We start from the raw sequence: 15,475 nt of genomic DNA on the forward strand, positions 1-15,475 counted from the left end.
TCGTCTGCCTCTTCAGAAGGACCTTCTGTCGCAGCAGCAGGGGACTGTCCTCCACCCGAACCTGTCCAGTCTCCACCCCCATGCTTGGAGATTGAGCTGCGACAGTTGAGGCCATTTGACTTGCCTCCTGAAGTCTGTAACATCAATCTGGCAGCCAGGCGTCCCTCCACAAAGTCGGTATACGCCTGCAGGTGGAACAGATTTGTGGCATGGTGCACAGCAAAACTGTGCATCCTCTCTCTGCCCCTCGTTCTGAGGTTCTCCTCTTCCTTCTTTCTCTTGCCCAGCAGGGCTCTGCTCTGGGCACTATCAAGGGCTACCTTTCTGCCCTTTCAGCCTTCCTCAGGCTGCCTGATCAGCCATATTTGTTCAAGTCCCCTATTGTAAATCGATTTCTGAAAGGCATCACACACACATTTCCACCTGTTCGTGATGCCTCAGTGGGACTTGAACCTGGTTCTAACTTTTCTAATGTGCGCTCCTTTTGAGCCACTTCACAACTGTCCTATCCGCCGCCTTACTCTGAAGACTGCTTTCCTGGTTGCCATAACCTCTGCCAGGAGAGTGAGTGAGCTCCAGGCCTTATCCTCTGAACCTCCTTTCCTTTCTGTCCATCCGGACAAGGTTGTGTTGTGGACAAGACCCTCTTTCCTGCCCAAGGTTGTCAGGGCCTTCCACATCGGGCAGTCTATTACCTTGCCCACCTTCTTTCCGCCTCCGCATCCCTCGAAAGAGGAAGAGAGGCTCCACCGTCTGGACCCAAAACGTGCGCTCTCTTACTATCTGGATCGCACCCGTCAGTTCCGGGTGGATGACCAACTCTTTGTTGGTTACGTGGGTGCTAAGAAGGAGAAGGCGGTGCACAAGCGGACCACCTCGCGGTGGATCATCTTGTGTATCCAGGCGTGTTACTCCTTGGCTAAGAAGGAACCCCCTGTTGGGCTGAGGGCCCATTCCACTCGGCCACGGCGACTACAACTGCCTTGGGCCGAGGAGTGCCCTTACAGGACATTTGCCAGGCAGCTACGTGGGCCTCGCTGCACACGTTTGCTAGACACTATTGCCTGGACAGCCAAGTCCGGAGGGATGACTTCTTTGGCCGTTCCGTCCTCCAGGACTTTCTGGTGTGATTATTGGTTCGCAGACCCACCACCGGGGTTGGTATTGCTGGGGTATCTATTCTAAGGTAAGGAATCTATCACTAACGTGTCTCTTTCAGATGCACAAGTTACTACTTGTGTAACGATATATCTGTAAGAGACATTAGTTGGTGATAGATTCCTTACCGACCCACCCATCCTCCCCGTTTCTGCGAACCGATATCTAGGGTTAAGGTCATCCCCTTTCAGGGCCCTAGTTTCATGGCACCAGTGTTGGTTTTTAGCATGGCTCTGCGTTTCTGGCGCGGAAAAGCTGTGTCTAAGAACTGACGTCAGCACGCGGAGGCAGCGTCTAAGTACTCCGACGACGTCATCACGACACGGACGCGGAGCCGCAGACGAAGCTTACGGACGCGCAAGGGTACTGCTACGCAAAAATTTCCGGATCCAGTCTGACGCCTGGGGATATTCTAAGTTAAGGAATTTATCACTAACTAATGTCTCTTACAGATATATCGTTACACAAGTAGTAACTTGTGCATCATCATCATCTTAATTTTCAAGGGCTTTGCCCTACCCTTCTTGTCCTTCCATACAGACCACTCTCCTACTAGGACGAGTTCTGTGGCACATGCCTCTACTCTGAAGTAGTGGGCCTTGGATATTCGGGAGAATATTTCAAACACAGGTCCTGGATCTGTGTATCCTACACCTGCTGGGGCTGATGGCCTGGTGCATTGAGAAGTGTGCTCATGCTGGATGAAGTATGACAACCCTTGAGTTGTACCCAAGTAGTTTCCCCATTGATACTAATATAAGTTCCCCAAATCTTAACAGCGGTGATGTTGGTGGTTGCAGCACATCTTTGCTGTTCGGGAATCTTTGTATTTCCGGACATCATTTGGCTTCTAAACACAGAATGGCTGCAACTAGTGTCAGACTACTTGCAGGCCTCCATTTCCCTGCTTTTCAACCTCGGTCTTCAGTCAGTCGCTCCAAGTCCTTTCTGCAGCCCTCCAAGTGCCTGATGTTCAGTGGGACGGAGTTGCATCTGGTCTCCCTCAAAGCCTTCCTACCTTCCCAGTGAATTAAGACAATCAGACTAGGATCTCTGTGGGAGCTCTGCTTGCAGCCAAAACAGTTCTCTGTCTTAGGCCCTTCTTGGCACTTGAATCGTGCTGGTCCCCAATGCTCCATTGTAAAGCAAGCCTTGCAGTGGTGTCTTCATTTTCAGTGGGTTCACCTTTGGAGTTGCCTGTCAAATAGCACACAGATTTCCCTCAACGCAGCTCAAGATTCGTGAGACTATGTATGACTTCCGATTTTTCTCTCCTGCTGGTGGATAGTCTCTTGCCGAGAGGACAGAATCTTGTGCTCACATCTTACATCAGTTAACCTTTAAGCATGGAGAGTGAGAAGGGAGTGTTTTTTTTTTTAACTCTGTATACATTTCCTACACAAAAGTAAAAGTGATCAGTTAATGAAGCGTTTCTAGTCTTTGAACCTTTTCAGATGTGTGTAGCTGTCCTCCAAACCTTGCTCCTTTTTACTGTGAGTGGTATTAGCCCTTTAAAGCCATGCTCGGTCCTACATGTTGTGATCTTTGGTGAGCTGTAATCATGGGAATTTGCATACAACTAGTCCACATGCATTCTATGCAGAAAAGGTTTCTATGATATATTTGATACATTTTTCTCCACAGGTATTGTCAATATGGATATGCCCTATAATTCTGTGACACCTTCTCCTGCTCATTTGGGTAACTTTGCCTCAAACCTTTCAGGAGCACAGATGTATGCACCTGGGACACCTGCTGCTGCTAACTACAACCGACAACACTTTACTGCCCATAATTTAATGCCTCCATGTTCATCTGCACCCAGTGGTAAGTCCTTCAGTGAAAATTGTTTCCTGAATCATACTATAATAAATGATTTAAGTGATTCTTATGGAATGCATGCATCGATATGCTTTCTTACTATTATGTATCTGATAGAGACATCTAGCCTCAGATTTTTTACCTCCCAACTTCAAGGCGTCAGTCTGGATCCGGAAGATTTTTTTATATCCGTACCCCTGCGCATCAATAGGTGACATCGTTCAACTCCACGCGATGTTGTAGGTGTCTAGTTTGTCGTTGTGACGTCTATATATTTGGCGTCACCCCGGCGTGCTGACATCCGTTCTTTTCTTTCCACGCCAGCCAGCGCAGATACGTAAGAGCGCTATACCCCATCACTTTTGACCGACTTTTTTTACTTTGTCGAATCCTTTTGGTGTGTAGGCATGTTCAGTAAAAAGACTCCGGGGTTCAAGCTGTGCAGCGCCTGGCACCATGCCATGTCGATCACAGACCCACATTTGGTGTGTCTCTGGTGCCTGAAGCGCGACCAAAACACAGTCGTGCTCAGACTGCCTGGCCATGGTGCAGAAGGCTTTGAGGGAGTGGTCACTAAAGCTAATTGCGTTCAATGCCTCAGAGGTCGCCTCGTTGATCTCACTCCTGGTCTCAGTCAAGAGAAAGTTCCGAGCACCGCTATGGGGGTCGATGTCTTCTTCCTCCAAGTCATGGTGGTCCGGTAAGAAGCACCACAAGAAGTCAAATAGTGCTTCGACTTTGCCCCGTCCGTTGGTCGCGTGAGGAGACTGAGGAGCATCTATGTTTGAGGCCTCTCTCTCCATGTTTGGCCAGCCTAACCTTGCCGGCGTGCCTTCGGGCCCCGCAGGCTCAGCTGAAGGAGATCCTGTGGGTTCGCCACCTCCTGCCCGGCGCCACTGTCTCCTCTTGGATCCGTCCCTGGATCCGGACCGGCACTGGTCGTACCTCTGTGACCTTCCCAGGCGCGGCGTCTGACGTCTAGGCCCTCTCCATCGTGGGCACCCACCAGCGGCGCCTCCTCCACCATCATTCCAGATGACACGGAACCGGTTGGGCATCAGTTGAGACTGGTGCCATCCGAGCCGTACAGCTCCATGCTGTTCAACCTGCCCTATTCTGAAGGATTAGGCATGAATGATGAAGATTGGGAGAAGCAGCTGGATCCCTTACAAAACCAGCAACCCAATCAAGACATAGACTGGTATGGGGACCTGGGTGATGCCAGCAGTCTGTACACATCTCCAGATTCTGGTATGCTGCATCCCCCTAGCCTGGCTACGGAGTCTCATTGCAATGGTGGCCTTGGTCCTGCAGCCTGGTGTCTCCTCCTCGCCTTTCAATGAGGCCTTGATAGTTGTTCTACTAGGCACCTGGTCCCAGCACGGTGGCCCCTGTGAATAAATCCATTGCCCTCCGCCACCTCTCTAACCATCTCAACCCTCATAGATTTGTGGTGCAAGCCTCCACTTCCCATGGCGCGTTCCCTTCCCCACCTCTAGACTGGGAATTCAAAAGGCTGGACAGCTTCGGTAAGAAGATCTTTGCTTCCACCAGCCTAGCATTGCGGTCAGTGAACATCACATGCCTCTTGGGCCATTACTCCCATTTGCTATGGGATATGGTTGCGGAAGAGCTGCCAAAAGTCTGAGGTGACCGGGCTCTCCCAAGCTGTTACAGACGGTAGAGATGCAGCGAAGTTTGCCAGACGATGTGACTTAGACACAATAGATTCGCTAGGCAGAGCGACTTTCTCGGCGGCCGTTAGGCGCCACGTCTGGCTGAGGGTGCCTGGCTTTTCAGGATGTCCAAACTAACCACATTGGTATGCCCTTTGATGGCTCCGCTCCTTCGGAGACGAGGCAGATGCAGCGTTTGAGCGCTTCAAGAACTCTCAGGCTACGGCAGAGTCCCTGGACCTCTCCACCTCATCCCGACCTGTGTCTGCTTTTTTCCCCTTTCGTGGTAATGGAAGGGGCTTCCAACCGTGCCAACTTTACTCCAGCCAGAGGACCCAGCAAGTTCAATTACCTCTGCGTGGTAGTGGACGCGGTTCACCCTGACCTAGCTGGTCAGAAGTCAGTGAAGCCGCAACGCTCTCTTCCATCGCAAAACCTTCCTAGTCTAATCCCTCCAGATCATGGACGTCCAGTTGGAGGAAGGATATGCCATCATCTCCACCACTGGTAAGATATCACCTCAGACAGGTAGATGCTGAAAATAGTCTGAAAGGGCTATTTACACCCCTTCAAGACTATCCTTCCCTCCATGCCTCCAACTTACGATCGTCTGACAGAGGATAACCTCTTACTCCGCGAGGAAGTCAAGACTCTCTTGGCCAAGGGAGCTATTGAGAGGGTTCCCGGGCCAGAAATAGGCTGTGGTGGTTGTTCCCGCTATTTTAAGGTTCCAAAAAAGAATGGACGCCTTCATCCTATCCTAGACCTCACTGCCCTCTACTACTTCCTCAAAAAGGAGAAGTTCAAGATGCTCCCTCTTGCTCCGGTCCATCTGCTCTGGACCCTGGAGACTGGATGGTAGCGTTAGACTTGTAGGATGCCTTTTTCCATATCCCTGTCCTGCCAGCCCATTGTCGCTATCTGCGGTTTACAGATGGCACTTGCAGTTTACTGTGCTCCCCTTCAGCCTCACCATTGCCCCTCGGGTGTGCACCAAGGTGATGGCGGTGGTCGCAGCCCTTCTGTGGATCCCACCTTCAGACAACGTGCCGAAGTCACACCGAACTCCCTCTCAGATGCTCCCTTCCATCAAAGCAGTTTTGGGCCTATCCTCCCCTGCGGTGAGTCGTATATTATATTATATTATATTATATTATATTATATTATATTATATTATTATAGTCGTATATTCATGCTATGATATTGATGTTTGAGCCTCTATCCTGGATTTCGGTGAGAACGACTGAATGCTGTTGGGCCTCGTGGCCTCTTACATCCTGCTAGTGGACCATGCTAGATGGCCGGTGCGGCTCTGCAGTGGAACCTTAAGTTCTAGTGGGCACAGCATCGGGGAAATCTCACCGACCTAGTTCAGATATCGGAGGAAACCGCGAACCACCTGCAGTGGTGGCTGACAAACCGCGTTTGGGTCCGAGGCAGACCCCTCGCTCTTCCCCACCCAGATCTCACGGTAGTGATTGATGCATCCCTTCTGGGATGGGGCGGCCATCTGGTAGAGGTGGACATCAGAGGACTCTGGTCTCCGGCAGAAGCCAGGGTCCATATCAACCTTTTGGAGCTTTGTGCAATCCGGTTGGCACTGAAAGCCTTTTTACCATCCTTCAAAGAAGGCTAATTCAGGTGTTCATGGACAGCACCACCGCCATGTACTGCAACAAGCAGGGGGGGTTGGGGTCACAGACTCTCTGTCAAGGGGCCCTGCATCTCTGGACTTGACTGGAACAGGACATTTTTCTGGTTGTTCAACATCTGGCCGGTTCTCTGAATGCCACCTGGGTCGTACTGAAGAGTTCCGGGTGGACGACCAACTCTTCACAGAGTATGTTGGAGCAAAGAAGAGATGAGCAGTTCAGAAGAGGACCATTTCACACTGGGTCATCCACTGCATTAAAATATATTACGCCTTGGTGAAGAAATAGCCTCCTGAAGGGCTTAGCGCCCATTCTACCAGGGCGAAAGCAACCACCATGGCTCCATCAGCTTGGTGTTCCAGTTAGTGACATCTGCCAATCGGCCACCTGGGCCTCTCTGCACACATTAGCCAGACTATTGCCTGGATTCTCAGGTCCCCAGAAAAGGAAAGGAATGTGCGGCTAGGTGTCTCTATCAGATGGACAAGTTACTTACCTCCGATAACGCCTTATCTCCACCCATCCCTTCTCCCCCCGCACTGTGGCTTGATTTAGTGCCAGGGGTGTTTTCCCTTCAGGGCCTAGATGTATTTTTGACACACCATAGTCAGTCAATTCAATTCAATAGTACTTTATTCGGTTACATATATATAACCATAAAAGCACATAATAAAAAACTTGTTAAAAATTAATAAAACATATATTAATATTTACAATAGAGGACATGGCATTGCATACATAGATATAATTTAATTTTGCTCATCACATCATGATCGTTTTCCAGCACTTAAAAACTTTTTTTAAAAGGCTGTAACATAGGCTGCTACAAATTCTGTCTCTAGTTGTTGAAGAGCCACAAATGCTGGGCGACAGAACCTCATGCCAAGTTTCTTTTAAACGGGGATAATCCATAATTTCCTCTGTACAGGATACAATTTGCAGAAAAAAAATCACGTATATATTAAACTGGTTAGAGATGTCATCACACGGACATTTACAAAGCTGTTTTGACCAGTCGTTTACAACTGGAAAACTTAATCTATACAGAGTACCAAGGCGGAAGTGCATCAATAAAAATCAATCCTAATCAGTCGTTATAAAGCATAGGTATGGCTTCAGGCTCAAAGTTGTTAATGTGAGATTATGTGCTTGCACCGTGGTTTTATTCATTTCAACACACAATCTCTGTTCACTCAGAAAGCTCAGGCATTAAATCTTAAGATTTTTCCTGGACAGCCTAACCATAGTGAGTGGATCATCATAAAATTCTTGATGGCCTATATTGTGTGAGAAGGATTTAACATAAGACCGCCATCTAATGTATATCACCCAGTCCAGGCCCCTACAGTCTTCTAAGACCCCACAATTAAAATTATGCCGCAACAGAACAAGTTGGATTTTTATAAGATCTTCTAAATAAGACAAACCTAGTTCTGTGGCAAATAAAGGAAGAGGTACTGTTGGGGACCATCAACAGAAATCTTTTTTTTTTTTTAATCTTTTTATTATTTTCAAAACAAAGAAAGAAATAGACATATTGGGTTCCATACATTCAGATACAATAAGAAGGTGAACAGGCATAGTAACAGGATATATACGAGCAATGTAAGAATAGTCGGGACGCGTACGCTAATGTTTGAGAAGTAGGATGTGCAACAGTACAATATATAATCCACGTTAAGCGCCAGTCCTCAGTGCCTGTCCACCCAAAAAATCAGAATAATAACAGAAGCATGATCACCAGATATTAGAAGACAATGGAAGTCGGGTTTTTCCACAACTATATTTATAAAGGAAGTGAAGAGAGAGTGAAGAAAAAGAAACCATAGAACAAAAGACAAAATAAAAAACCCATCCCTGCACCCCTGCATATGGCTATTGCCTAATCCCAACTAGCAGTGTGCCTGTCGCCCCAACTAACTAACTACTAAAAATAGAAAGTGGAGGAGGGCATATTCAGACATGCCCCCGGTCCCCCTTCCTCCCCGCTAGAACCAAGAATCCCCAGACTAAGGTAAAAAAATCTATAAAGCCGCATGTACGTAGCGCAACAGGGGAAACTTTAAACACCGCCCAACCTCCCGAACGCATCATGATAGCAAACCCCGTGTCCAGCAAGACTCGATGTTAAACCCAGTCACTCAGTCTCATCCTTGACCCGTCCGATCAGACGTGCGAACCCCTTCCGGACAAACTGTCGCCTTTACAGGATAGTTAGAACACGGAAAAGATGTATCAAAGTTCAAATCGAGATGTAGCAGAGAGATGGAAACGCCGAGAACACCATCAAGTCCAAAAACTCTCCTCGCCGTCTTGGACTCCCAGCTTCTTTTTGTCCGCCATCTAAGTGGTGCCGATATATGGGGGAGAGATGCGGTTTCAAGCCAACAACAGCTCCCATCAAAAGACTCCGGAAAGGGAGCACCTAGCAGTCCTTCCTTGATCGGCAACGATCGTAGGCCAGACAATCCATTTACAGCATTGAGCTCGCTTCGATCAACCAAAACATCGGTCAGAGGCTCCGACACCTCCCACAGTACGGAGTCTGCTTCTTCCAACGACGTGGCCATCTTGGGGGTCTCGAGTCGTTCCATTTCTTGTAGTGGAGTAGGGTCCGGTCCACTCCGCCCGATTCCAGACAGCCGCTTGATCATTTTGTGAATGCGGGCTTCAAAACGATCATGAAATGACCCAATGGCTTCCAGCACAGTTCGTAGTGACTGGTCACTCTCAGTCCGTTCCACCACTCCTCTGTCGGTTTCGGTCATGTTCACGTCCCCAGAGAGCCTGGTCTCCCCAGGGGGAACAGATAAATGTGGAACGCACGACGGCAGAGGGGGACTTATCGTTCGGTTCAATATCAATCTGGACTCCGCTACCGCAGGCGGAGATCCCAACCCAGCGAACACCGGTGGTGGCCAGACCGGGCCAGGGACCCCCGTCCACCGCTTCAGTCGTGCATCGTCACCCCTCCTTTGATGTTTACCAACTCATCCAATCGCCATCAACTTCGGGCCAAAAAATACTTCCACTTCAGTAGACCGGATCCTGTCACACGACTACAGCCGATGTTGTTCAACTGAAACCCGGCTGGGCCAGTACTCGAGACCCCGGCTTCCAAGCTGGTCTAGGCCGCAAACTGCCACACGACGTAACTTCGTCTACCAAACCGGTAGAAATCTCTGGATTGCACCATTAAGCTGTAGTTCGGTTCATATACACGGAGGCAGGGCGCAAAATCAGGATAAATGACAGGATCTTCTGGCAGGAGTCGGAGGTCGGCGGAGCCGGGAGCTTACGCGGCCATCTTAGTTGCTAGCGTAGCTCCACACCTCAACAGAAATCTTTAAAACATATTTTATGATGCTTGCAGGGAGCTTACGTCTACATACCCCCATATGCCAGTTCCATAGGATGCAACAGTGACCCATTTCACTTTATAAATATTTAATAGTTCCACTGTGGGACGTCTACCTAGTTTCCTACTAAAATTGGATAGTGCAGATAAGGTCTTTATGTACAGTAGTCTCCTTGCTTTAACAGCCTGCACCCATGACCCCGTACGGTCGAATAAAATTCCAAGGTAGGAAAATGTGTTTGTACTTTCGATCCATTTTTTATCAATAAAGATAGATCTAGTCTTTATACATCCTGACCCACAATTCATTGTAAAAGTTTTAGATGAATTAATAGTAAGGCCCCTTTCTGACATAAAATTTGCAAAACTGGTAATGACCCATTGAAGTCCCAACGGTGTACGGGCCATTAGGACCGGATCCTCAGCCTATACCAATGCGGGGATGGGGCGTTTACCAGCCTCAGGTAGTTCCTTACATTCCTGAAGTAACCCATTTTCAAGGTTGTTTATGTACAAGGTAAAAAACTGCGCGAGGACGCAGCATTGCCTCCTGCCTAGTCTGACTTTAAAGTGTCCAGTGCATTCCCCTCCTGCCCCAAACCGTACCCATGCCCTTGCCTCTAGATATAGCTCTCTTAAACAAAGAAATTAAAACTGATTTAACGGCCAATTCCTCTAAAATCAACCATAGTTTGTTGTGCCTTAACCAATCAAACGCCAATGATAAATCGACAAAGGCCAAATACGGGGCTCCCTTTTTTCCTTTGATGTACGTATTCAATAAGATGTTTAAATTAAGGCCTGCTCAGTTGTGCCTAACTTTTTGCGGAAGCCAAACTGCAGATCGCTTATCACCGACCGGTCCTTCTCCCAATCCTGAAGTCTATTCAGTATAACCCAACCCACAATTTTCACTGTTGAATCCAACAAAGATATTGGCCGGTAACAAGCCGGCTCGGTCCTATCCCTTTTTAGGTCTCGGCCTTCGTGGGGGGCTCTGTGTGTGTGGGGGGGCTCTGTGTGTGTGGGGGGGGGCTCTGTGTGTGTGTGTGGGGCTGTGTGTGTGTGGGGCTCTGTGTGTGGGGGGCTGTGTGTGTGTGGGGGGGGGCTCTGTGTGTGTGTGGGGGGCTGTGTGTGTGTGGGGGGGCTCTGTGTGTGTGTGGGGCTCTGTGTGTGTGTGGGGGGGGCTCTGTGTGTGTGGGGCTCTGTGTGTGTGTGTGGGGCTCTGTGTGTGTGTGGGGCTCTGTGTGTGTGGGGGGCCCTGTGTGTGTGTGGGGCTCTGTGTGTGTGGGGGGGGGCTCTGTGTGTGTGGGGGCGACGGCTCTGTGTCTGTGGCTCTCTGTGTGTGTGGCTCTCTGTATGTGGGGGGGGGGGCTCTGTGTGTGTGGGGGGGCTCTGTGTGTGTGGGGGCGACGGCTCTGTGACTGTGGCTCTCTGTGTGTGTGTGTGTGGCTCTCTGTATGTGGGGGGGCTCTGTGTGTGGGGGGGGCTCTGTGTGTGGGGGGGGCTCTGTGTGTGGGGGGGGCTCTGTGTGTGGGGGGCTCTCTGTGTGTAGGGGGGCTCTCTGTGTGAGGGGCTCTGTGTGGGGGGCGCTCTCTGTGTGTGTGGGGCGCTCTGTGTGTGTGGGGCTCTGTGTGTGTGGGGGGCTCTGTGTGTGTGGGGGGCTCTGTGTGTGGGGGGCTCTGTGTGTGTGTGGGGGGGGACGGCTCTGTGTGTGTTTTTGGGGCTCTATGTGTGTGTGGGGGCTCTGTGTGTGTGGGGGGCTCTGTGTGTGGGGGGGGCTCTCTCTGTGTGTGTGGGGGGGGGGGGCTCTGTGGTGTGTGTGTGTGGGGGGGGGGGGGCTCTCTGTGTGTGTGTGTGTGTGTGTGTGTGTGTGGGGCTGTGTGTGTGTGGGGGGGGGGGCTCTCTGTATGTGTGGGGCTCTGTATGTGTGGGGCTCTGTGTGTGTGTGTGTGTGTGGCTCTGTGTGTGTGTGTGTGGGGCTGTGTGTGTGTGGGGCTCTGTGTGTGGGGGGCTGTGTGTGTGTGGGGGGGCTGTGTGTGTGTGTGGGGGGCTGTGTGTGTGTGTGGGGGGCTCTGTGTGTGTGTGGGGCTCTGTGTGTGTGTGTGGGGCTCTGTGTGTGTGGGGGGCTCTGTGTGTGTGGGGGGCTCTGTGTGGGGGGGGCGGCTCTGTGTGTGTTTTTGGGGCTCTGTGTGTGTGGGGGGCTCTGTGTGTGGGGGGGGGCTCTGTGTGTGTGGGGCTCTCTCTGTGTGTGTGTGGGGGGGGGGGCTCTCTGTGTGTGTGTGTGGGGTGGGGGGGGGCTCTCTGTGTGTGTGTGTGTGTGGCTGTGTGTGTGTGGGGGGGGGCTCTCTGTATGTGTGGGGCTCTGTGTGTGTGGGGGGCTCTGTGTGTGTGTGGGGCTCTGTGTGTGTGTGGGGCTGTGTGTGTGTGGGGCTCTGTGTGTGTGTGTGGGGCTGTGTGTGTGTGGGGCTCTGTGTGTGGGGGGCTGTGTGTGTGTGGGGGGGGGCTCTGTGTGTGTGGGGGGGGCTGTGTGTGTGTGGGGGGGGGCTCTGTGTGTGTGTGGGGCTCTGTGTGTGTGTGGGGGGGGCTCTGTGTGTGTGGGGCTCTGTGTGTGTGTGTGGGGCTCTGTGTGTGTGTGGGGCTCTGTGTGTGTGTGGGGCTCTGTGTGTGTGTGGGGCTCTGTGTGTGTGGGGGGCCCTGTGTGTGTGTGGGGCTCTGTGTGTGCGTGGGGCTCTGTGTGTGCGGGGCTCTGTGTGTGTGCGGGGCTCTGTGTGTGTGCGGGGCTCTGTGTGTGTGCGGGGCTCTGTGTGTGTGTGTGGGGCTCTGTGTGTGTGTGGGGCTCTGTGTGTGTGTGGGGCTCTGTGTGTGTGTGGGGCTCTGTGTGTGTGTGGGGCTCTGTGTGTGTGTGGGGCTCTGTGTGTGTGTGGGGCTCTGTGTGTGTGTGGGGCTCTGTGTGTGTGTGGGGCTCTGTGTGTGTGTGGGGCTCTGTGTGTGTGTGGGGCTCTGTGTGTGTGTGTGGGGCTCTGTGTGTGTGTGGGGCTCTGTGTGTGTGTGGGGCTCTGTGTGTGTGTGGGGCTCTGTGTGTGTGTGGGGCTCTGTGTGTGTGTGGGGCTCTGTGTGTGTGTGGGGCTCTGTGTGTGTGTGGGGCTCTGTGTGTGTGTGGGGCTCTGTGTGTGTGTGTGGGGCTCTGTGTGTGTGTGGGGCTCTGTGTGTGTGTGTGTATGTGGGGCTCTGTGTGTGTGTGTATGTGGGGCTCTGTGTGTGTATGTGGGGCTCTGTGTGTGTATGTGAGGCTCTGTGTGTGTATGTGGTGCTCTGTGTGTATGTGTGGGGCTCTGTGTGTGTGTGTGTTATAGGCTCTGTGTGTGTGTGTGTGGCTCTGTGTGTGTGGGGGGGGGGGCTCTGTGTGTGTGGGGGGGCGGCTCTGTGTGTGTGGGGGGGCGGCTCTGTGTGTGTGGGGGGGCGGCTCTGTGTGTGGGGGGGCTCTCTGTGTGTGGGGGGGGGCTCTGTGTGTGTGTGGCTCTGTGTGTGTGTGGCTCTGTGTGTGTGTGTGGCTCTGTGTGTGTGTGTGGGGCTCTGTGTCCGCTAATACTCTCTAGTACTCTCTAATGCTCACCTATTGCCATTGTAAATGACAATACCATTTATTTATGTTTTTAAAAAAACAAAAAATGCAAAAAAATGCCATTTGCAATGTCAATAGCTCTAACTTTAACAAAGCCGAGACCATTACATTGTAAATGCTTGTTTTTAAATATTGGTACAAGGATGGACTCATACCATGTCGAAACAAAGCCAGCAGAACTACAGGCATTGAACACTTGTGTCAGCAATGGGCCCCATAACGCAATATTAGCTTTAAAAATGTCAACAGGGACACCATCCGGCCCTGCTGCCTTCCCTCCCGAACTTGTAGCGATGGCCAGATTTACCTCATTTAACTAAAAAAAGAAGTGCTTTTCCGTGATCCCTAGATAATCTACCATGCTCCACCTCGACAACTATATTATCATATGGCCCTGGAGATAACTCATCATACAGAGAGAAGTGCTCTATCCATCTATGTTCTGTAATTGCCACCTCAATAGTGGCTATACCCTTATCTATAAGGAAAGGTGCATTAACTGCCTTCCAGAAGGCACTGGAATCTTTAGCAATAGATGTTTCACGTAGGTCTATCCATGCCTCTGCTCTTAACCTATCTCTTCTGCCTTTTAAGGCACACTTGTACTCTTTCTGTGCCTTTCTGATCTTATCCCTGTCTTTTTCTTCCATGTGTAGGGCCTGCCTAAGCTTTCTGTAGGCCTTGATACAATTTGCGTAAAACCATCCCTTTTTCCTTTTGCTTTTTTTTCCTACTATTTACACTGACAGTAAATGTCCTCTTAATGTGGTCTGTGATATCATTAAAACCGTCAACAATTTCTTTAGGTGTGGTGTTTTCATCTAAACATGCCATGATCTTATCATAACAATTCGTTACAACATCAATCATAAAATCTGAAGGTTCCACTTTATCCCAGCTTAAAGTGAAACCATTTTGCCTGGATCGAGAAATATTCTCCAGAATGGGATTGGGGTCACTTTATGGCTCCGCGCTTCTGGCGTGAAAAGTACTAACATCAGCTCGCCAGGGTGGCTTCTATAAGGATGACGTGGGCGTCAGGACGATGACGAACCCAATGCCTACAACGTCACGCGGAGTCGACCGATGCCACCTATTGGCGCACAGGGGTACTGCTATCAAATATCTTCCGGATCCAGCCTCACGCTTGGAAGTTCAAAGGTAAGGAATTTGCAACTCAATCATATCTCTACGAGATAAGGCATTACCGAAGGTAAGTAACTTGTCCTTTAGTGTTATACGCAAGCTCTTGGTTTTCTTTTTTGTTTGAATAATTCCTACTTGGATTATTTGGGGACTCTGCTTTAGCCACAGCAAAACAAAGCAGGGCGTCACATTGCTGGTGAGACAGGTGCATGAAGCAGATTACTGATAAATACTTCTACCTGCAGCTTTTTCACTTGTAGAACAATCCCAGGTGACAAAGTGGATTCTAAATACTTCAAACCTATTGATTAGCTGGTAGAGGAAGTCAGACGTAGTCTATGCAGGAAGTTACATCAGGCCTAGAGTCCATAAAGCACCTGCCCTGAGCGCAACGTCACCAGTTACCTTTTTTTTCTGCACCTTTGTCAAGGATCCGGTGTGTTTTTTCTCGGCAGTGTTCCCTGATTCCCGGGCCTGCTGTTCTTTCCTCTGCATGCACCCTAAGGCCATAAAAAAGCGGGAGGCTAAACTCTTCATGACCAGGGTGAGAGAAGACCATTGACGCCACAAGCGGCCAAGGCATCACTCTAGGCCTCCCTCCTCCTCTTTAGCAGGCAAGAAAAAGAAGCATAAGAAGACAAACACTTGAAAGGTAAGTTTCCCTGTTGGTGTCTGTTTTCCACAGGACCTTCACCCATATAGCTGGAGTTAGTCGACTTGACTCCGGTGGATCCCCTGCCTTGCAGTCCTCCTCTGCCACTGGCCTCTGCTCCGGAGCGAACTTTGAACATTCTAGAGCCCTTGGCACCGGTACTGCCGATCCCCCCCCCCCCTCCCCAATCACCTGAAGTTCCGACTAGGGCAGCAACCTTCTCTGAGTTTCCGACTCCTATGTTGGACTGGTGGCATTCCTTAACACCAATTAGTCTCTTTTCGAATTATTTGGGTCTCACAGACCCTTACTGGTTTTCAGTATTCATTCCTTTGTATCCAATGCTGTTAAGTGTTGATGCCACACTGCACCTCAGCAGTCAATGCC

At 50.4% G+C, this 15,475-nt stretch overlaps 1 protein-coding gene across 19 annotated transcripts in view; it reads left to right on the top strand.

The window, feature by feature from the left end:
- The window catches only part of LOC147727467 (ankyrin repeat domain-containing protein 17-like), a 1,323,072-nt gene that overhangs the window by 1,172,123 nt on the left and 135,474 nt on the right, over positions 1-15,475 (top strand). For 15 of the 19 annotated variants that reach the window (XM_086961534.1, XM_086961542.1, XM_086961537.1 and 12 more), the window contains one exon: positions 2,803-2,985. In XM_086961534.1, the coding sequence (XP_086817660.1) occupies positions 2,803-2,985 (183 nt within the window). The remainder of the gene's footprint in view (positions 1-2,802; positions 2,986-15,475) is intronic. The other 4 variants (XM_086961545.1, XM_086961546.1, XM_086961547.1 and 1 more) reach the window with 1 other exon arrangement.

Source organism: Lissotriton vulgaris, chromosome 3_1 (genome assembly GCF_964263255.1).
Source record: "Lissotriton vulgaris chromosome 3_1, aLisVul1.2, whole genome shotgun sequence".
NCBI classification, from domain to species: Eukaryota; Metazoa; Chordata; class Amphibia; order Caudata; family Salamandridae; genus Lissotriton; species Lissotriton vulgaris.